The sequence below is a fragment of the Porites lutea genome, chromosome 12 (genome assembly GCF_958299795.1).
Source record: "Porites lutea chromosome 12, jaPorLute2.1, whole genome shotgun sequence".
Classification (NCBI taxonomy): Eukaryota; Metazoa; Cnidaria; class Anthozoa; order Scleractinia; family Poritidae; genus Porites; species Porites lutea.
In genome coordinates, this window is record NC_133212.1 from 4,211,309 (window position 1) to 4,219,231 (window position 7,923).

At 40.5% G+C, this 7,923-nt stretch overlaps 2 protein-coding genes across 2 annotated transcripts in view; both read right to left on the minus strand.

Moving 5' to 3' along the window:
* The window catches only part of LOC140921607 (DNA-directed RNA polymerases I, II, and III subunit RPABC2-like), a 36,022-nt gene that overhangs the window by 1,302 nt on the left and 26,797 nt on the right, over positions 1-7,923 (minus strand). The gene's annotated exons all lie outside the window — the stretch shown is intronic.
* LOC140921662 (integrase/recombinase xerD homolog) lies at positions 804-3,253 on the minus strand. The gene has a single exon (XM_073371669.1). It carries the CDS (start codon positions 2,589-2,591, stop codon positions 1,620-1,622), a length of 972 nt encoding a protein of 323 aa, XP_073227770.1. The 5' UTR covers positions 2,592-3,253; the 3' UTR covers positions 804-1,619.

The window sequence follows — 7,923 nt, forward strand, 5'->3', positions numbered from 1 at the left end:
GTCGCAAAAGGTGGTCGTTTACTAGAGGGTTACAACTGTAAGACTTCGACTGGCAAAATATGGGTGTTTTGGATTGGCGGTCGCTTATGGCAGGTGGTCGCTCGCGAGAGGTGGTCGTACATAAGGGTTTGACTGTATTTAACAGCCAGTCTCTGTAAGATCCTCATATCGAGTTTTGCCCACAAAATGGATTTCGCTCATAATTTTTCTGTAGACTTCTTTTAATAAGTATATAACAAATATAAAACTAGATTGGAGAAATTCGCTTCTGTAATTTTTTTTATATAACATAACAAGACACGTGTTATATAACATAACATGACGTATGTTATATAACAAAACATGACACATGTTATATAACATAACAAGACACGTGTTATATAACATAACATGACGCATGTTATATAACATGACACGTGTTATATAACAAAACATGACGTATGTTAGATAACATAACATGACACACGTTATATAACATAACATGACCCATGTTATATAACATAACAAGACACGTTATACAACAAAACAAGAAACGTGCTATATAACATAACATGACGTATGTTATAACATTACACGACACACGTTATATAACTTAACATATGTTATATAAAAACATATCTTATGTTATATAAAAACATATTTTATTTTATATAACATAACATAAAATGAAACATGTTATATGACATAACATGACACATGTTATATAACATAACTTCAAACTTGTTATATAACATAACATGAAACTTCTTATATAACAGAACATGACATATGTTATATAACTAAACATAACATATTTAAATTTATATTAATGTTACAGCGCGCAGACGCAGAGAAAACACAATATTCTTTGGTGGGCAAAGTTGGGCAGGGAATATACCCGCAAGGCTCGGATAAAACCCACCGACCGGATGATGACCGAATGAGGGGCCTCGGTACATGGCGCCATACCGAGGGGGTGCCTCATGCCTGTACTGCAAGGGAGGGCATAGTTCACGCGTGAAAACGCATGGCCGGCATAATGTCCTTGGGCCAAGTTAACCAAGTCCAGCAAATCCTATAGCCCCCCCTCCCTGACGGGGCTTCAGCACAGGGCTGAAGGGGTGCCGCAGGCAGCAATTCCCCGCCCAAAACGCCGAGTAATACGAGAAGTTCCCTGTGTAAAGCCCCAGTCTCTAAGACCCTTTCTCCACCTGGTCGCGAGGGCTGGATACAGCTCTTATCCGCTCCACGGGGGAATGAAATGAACCAGAGACCATCGGTGGAGAAAGGGGATTGAGGAGTGGACAAGCGGGTATGATCACGTTCTAACTTAAGAACCCAACCGAAACTAAACTTGGGTAGCATGACTTAATGAATGTTCTAGTAGGACACAGTGTTCTCAATTGTGTTACAATGAGACATCATAGTGTTCTCAATAAACAATACAAAGAGACACCGTAGTGTTCCCATGTTGTTTGGTTTTTTTTTTTTTTTTTTTTTGTTGTTGTTGTTGTTGTTTTTTTTTACGCAACATAAGAATGTTCGTGATAAACAGTATAGAGCAGCATAACAGTGTTCCCAAAGCCAAGGAAGCGTGGACAATAGTCATTGCGATGTGACATCTAATTGTTTTCGAGTCATTAACTGGATAGACAGGAGGCCAAATTTTGAGGGACTTGGAGAATGGTTTCTTTGGGTGTCCTGATGTACGACTGATATGCATCAGATTTCCAACGGCCAAGAACTTTAATGAGCCAGTCTGGAAGGCCAGCAGCCCCCGCAGTAGTGGCTGCTCCGATGCGGAAACTGTGTGATGCATAGCAGGTACTATCCAATCCACAAACCTTGAGAAGAGCCCGTAAGTTGTTGGTGAGGGAGGACCGAGTAAGATGTCGTCCATCCGAGAATTGGAAGAGGGGCTGGGTAGCTCCACTGGGATTAGTTTGAAGCAGATAGTCTCTTAACGCGGTGACTGCACATACAGTAGAGTTTGATTTGGCGATAGTGAGCTTGGCTGTCTCACGGAAAGGGTCTGTTTTGGACTTCTTGATGACAACCTCGAAAGACACAGGTTGGACAATGTTGGGGTAAAAGTGGACGTCCGATCTTGTCAGGTGGGATTGAATATTGAACTTGCCGTTGTAAGTGAATTCGCTACTACGTAGAAAGCCAAAGAACGCAAGGGTAAAAGCAGCCCACAACATTGAAGAATCTGTGTCCAACGATTGGAAGGGTTTTAGTTTGGCATAAATTTGGCGGAGGATCGAAATAGTAATAGGGAACCGGGCCCGTTTGGCAATCCCGAGGGAGGATTTGATCCCTCGAAGGGTCTTGTATAGGAAGGGCATGGAGGAGAAGTCCAGGGGACAGCCAAACTCAACATGGAGATTCTTAACTGCTGCCAGATAAACTTTAATAGTGCCATACGAAACGGTATTGGATAAGTGGGTGACGAAATGAATTAAGGTTGATTCACTGGTAGGGAGAAAAGGGGTTTGGGGTGAAATGAGTTTATGAAAAAGGCAAAATCTAATAAAGTGTCGCTCCCCAGAGGAATAGGTTCGACGAGTAGAGCTGGCGATGGACTGGAAAATGTAGTGAGCAGCCTGCATAGTTAGACTTTCGTCAGGAAAGGAGGGATTGGACAGGGAACGGGCGATGCATCTGGTGCGAGTTGGTGGAACCGGGGCATCTGAAAGCGAGATAAACTATCAGCTATGCCGTTGTCGACCCCTGGGACGTGCTTTGCGGTAAAGGTAAAATTAAACTTCAAAGTTTGAAAGGTGATCAAACGGACAAGGTTCATGATGCGGGGAATTTTTGAGCTTTTAGCAGACAAAACTGCGACGACTGCCTGGTTGTCACAATGAAAACAAATTCTCCTGTTAGCCCAATGGGGCCCCCAAATCATGCAGGCAAGGTAAATTGGGTAAAGCTCTTGCCAGGTAATACTTATCCCTGTGGAGGGGTTGAGCTGGTGGGAGGGGAGCCATTTTCCCTGGAACCACTGATTGTCAAAGAAGGCCCCGTATCCGACTGCACCCGCTGCGTCTGTATATAAATGGATTTGTGGGGATGATTCTGTGTAAGGGGGGAGAAAAAGGCTAACACCATTCCAGTGGTCGAGGAAAAATTGCCACATGAGGATGTCCTTTCTGAACTCCTGGGTGAGAAAAATAATCCGCTTGGGGCGGGCACAACCCCGGGTAAGGTTAATGATGCGCTGCATGAAAGGGCGACCAGGGGAAATAACCCGGCAGGCGAACTGCAGAGTCCCAATGGGGGACTGCAGGTCCTGTAGACGACAGACCCGTTTGGAAGACCAGTCCGCTAGCAGGGACCGGGCATTACTTAACTTATCCTCGGGGAGACGAGCCTGCATGTTTACGGAATCGAGTGTTATTCCCATGAATTCAAGAACTTGGGTGGGGCGAAAGGTTTTCTGTGGGGCAAGGGGAATGTTTAATTCCTCAAAGAGGGTAAGAACCCGGCAGAGGGCTGTGGCACAAAGGGACGAGGGGGCAGGTTGAACAATGGAAAAATCGTCGAGAATGTGTATGATGGAGGGGATGTTCAGGTGTTGTCTGACCAACCATTCCAGGGCATCAGCGAGTTGATTAAAGAGAAAAGGGGCACTCCTTAGCCCGAAGGGGAGGGCTTTGTCGAAGTAATAACGACCCTTCCAGGACATCCCCAAGAGTTCCCAATCCCCGGGGTGAACGGGGATAATTCGAAAAGCGGACTGTATGTCAGTTTTTGTCATAAAGCACCCGGGGCCGTGGTTGAGGACCAGGGCAATGGCATCGTCAATCTGAATATACTGAAGGGTGTAATCCTCAATGGGTATGTTAGCATTTAAGCTATCCGGGGACCCCTTGGGGTAGGATAGGTGGAAAATAGTGCGCCACTTTTGGCGTCCCTTTTTGGGGACTAGGCCGAGGGGATGAATTTGAAAATTTTGAAAAGGGGGGGATTCAAAGGGGCCAGCCAGGCGACCAAGCTGGACTTCCTCTAGCAGGTTTTTCTCAATAACTTGGGGTTGTTGGATGGCAGATGGGAGATTCTTGGCAGCTCTGGGGAAGCGGTTACCTTTGTAACCCAAGTGGAAACCATGGCTTAACCCATCGCAAAGTCTAGTTACAAAAGCTTGATTAGGGTGAGTCTTAAGAAGTTTGTGTAGCAGGGGAACATTCACCGGGGTTTGGGGTTTGTATGATATGGCGGCTTTAGCGGTTTGAGAGTTTCTTATCACCCTGGCCTCTAGTTTTTGAAGGGGTGTCATCGTGTCGGTAGGCAGGGTGTTCTCCATTGCAGACCCTGCAGCGGTGGCTGAAGGAGCAGGGGTCCTGGCTGCATTTGGCACCTCTGTTGTAATTGTTACACGTTCCTCGTTGGGTAGGATTGGGCCTAAGGGCAGAGAGGGAACACCCATGAGAAAAATGATCCCCACTACCACATATGGTGCAAGAGGATTTTGCCTGCCCTGTAAATTTCAGGAGGTACAATTGTATATCCCTTTCCCCCCAATTAAGGGAATGGTGGGCGGCTGCTTTCCTACGAAAGTCTATATCGTAGGAGAGCCATGCAAATCCCGCGAACTTACGGTAGGCCGAGCGGATGATCTCTTGGTAAGCAAACATCTCGACAGCCCTGTGGGGGAAGGAAGTCAGAAAGATTGTACAAAAAACAGCAAAGGCCGAAAGCCACCTATCGATTGAGTCAATGTGGGTTTTCTTCTTGCGGGCAGGGGTGGGAATATTCACTTGTTTCCCCTCGAACGAAATGGACACCCCGGGGAGTTCGCTTTCGTTTAGGCAGGAGTTTTCTGGCAGCAAAGAATCGAATTCAACAAACTCACCGCGTAGGATTAGTTGCCGAGTCTTCTGGGGGACGTGGGCTGCGATGGATGAGGAAGCTGGCTGCATTCGGGACTGAGATGGGCCGTAGTTCGAGGAACCCGATAGTGAAAGAAGGCTCGCGACGAAAGCAGGGTCAGATAGTTGTTGTCGCGCTGGAGGTTCGGGAACTGAATGTGCTGGCTGTTGTGGTACGGGTGATGGGTTCGTTGATGCGAAATTTTTTAGCTTTTCATCGACTATGGTGGCGATGAGGGTGGCTAGAGCCGCTGGATTTGAGACGGGGTTAGGCGGAACGCCCCTGTCGCGGACGCCATCTTGTGCTTCGCACGTGGTTAGTTCGGTATCGCGTCTTTGAAGTCTCTCAGCCTGCGGCGGATCTTGTTCATCATTCCGAGCGCTCGGTAAATCGCCTTCCTCGTTGGGCTGCTCAACGTCACCGGGTAGGTTAGGGGCGACAGGAGAAGAATCGGTGTTCGTGCGAGGCCTTTTGGCTGCTGGGTCGGCGGAATCGGAGCTTCGTGTACGTGATGTTGGCGCATCAACATTGATCGTGCCCAGGCGTTCGATCATCTGTTCGCGTGTTCCCGAGATAGCAAGCTGGTTTTGGGCCAGTAAAAGGCGAAGGACCTCGTTCGTAACGCCTGAAAGATCCATGAAAAACTTTGGTGCTAAAAAAACTTTGGTGCTGCTCAACTTGCAGCCTTCAAAGAAAGTGGCGATTGAACGGACTGGCGCAGAATAAGACAAAGAGGCAGGCTGCCAAATAAGGAGATCGCGTGTTTGGGATAAACCGCAGTAGCGATGCAGGCTCAATAGTTGTTGCTTGCCAACATTAACCTTTATTTTATGCTAAAATATCAATAACATAACATGACACATGTTGTATAACAAAACATGACGTATGTTACATAACATAACATGACACATGTTATATAACATAACATGACACATGTGTTATAACATAAAATGACACATGCTATATAACATAACATGACACATGTTATATAACATAACATGACACATGTTATATAACATAACATGACACTTGTTATACAAAATAACATGACACTTGTTATTTAACAAAACAACATATGTCATACAACATAACATATTTTATGTTATATAACACAACATGTTTTATGTTATATAACATAACATGACACATGTCGTATAACATAGCATGACATGTTATATAACATAACATATTTTATGTTATATAACATAACATTACTGACACGTGTTATATAACATAACATGACACGTGTTATATAACATAACTTAACATGACACACGTTATATAACTTAAAAAATTTTATATAACATAACATATTTTGTTATATAACATAAAATGAAACATGCTATATGCAATAACATGACACATGTTATATAACATAAAATGACATATGTTATATAACAAAACATAACATATGTCATAGAACATAACATATTTTATGTTATGTAACATAACATGACACACGTTGTATAACAAAACATGACGTATCTTATATAACATAACATGACACCTTATATAACATAACATGACACATGTTATATAACATAACATGACATGTGTTATATAACATAACAAGACACGTGTTATATAACAAAACAAGAAACGTGTTATATAACATAACAAGACACGTGTTATATACCATAACATGACGTATACTACATAACATTACATGACACACGTTATAACTTAACATATGTTATATAACATAACATATCTTATGTTATATAAAAACATATTTTATTTTATATGACATAACATAAAATGAAACATGCTATATGACATAACATGACATGTTATAACATAACATGAAACTTGTTATATAACATAACATGACAAATGTTTATATAACAAAACATAACATATGTCATATAACATATTTTGTTATATAACATAACATGACACATGTTGTATAAGAAAACATGACGTATGTTACATAACATAATATGACACACGTTCTATAACATAACATGACACATGTTATATAACATAACATGACACTTGTTATATAACATAACATGACATATTTTATTTAACAAAACAACATATGTCATACAACAAAACATATTTTATGTTATATAACAACATATTTTTATGTTATATAACACAACATATTTTATGTTATATAACATAACATGACGTATGTTAGATAACATAACTGACACACGTTATATAACATAACATAACTTGACACATGTTATATAACATAACGTGACATCTGTTCTATAACATAACATGACATATGTTATACAACATAACATGACATATGATATATAACATAACATGACACTTAATATATAACATAACATGACACTTGTTATATAACATAACATGACATTTTATTTAACAAAACATGTCATACAATATAACATATTTTGTTATATAACAACATATTTTTATGTTACATAACACAACATATTTTATGTTATATAACATAACAAGACACGTGTTACATAACATAAAATGACGTATGTTAGATAACATAACTGACACGTTATATAACGTAACATGACACGAGTTATATAACATAACAAGACACGTGTTATATAACATAACATGAGACACCTTATATAACATGTTATATAACATCACATGACACATGTTATATAACATAACTTGACACATGTTATATAACAAAACATGACACGTGTTATATAACATAACAAGACACGTGTTATATAACATAACATGACGTATGTTATATAACAACATGACACACGTTATATAACTTAACATATCTTGTGTTATATAAAAACATTTTATTTTATATAACAACATAAAATGAAACATGCTATATGATATAACATGACACATGCTATATAACATAACACGAAACTTGTTATATAACATAACATGACATGTTATATAACTAAACATAACATATGTCATAACAACATATTTTATGTTATATAACATAACATGACACATGTTGTATAACAAAACATGACGTATGTTACATAACATAACATGACACATATTATAACATAACATGACATATGTTATATAACATCACATGACACATGTTATATAACATAAGATTACACTTGTTATATAACATAACATGACACTTCTTAT

Bases quoted from the DNA above. Each gene is read 5' to 3' on its own strand.
- LOC140921662 (XM_073371669.1), bottom strand. From the start codon at position 2,591: ATGCAGGCTGCTCACTACATTTTCCAGTCCATCGCCAGCTCTACTCGT.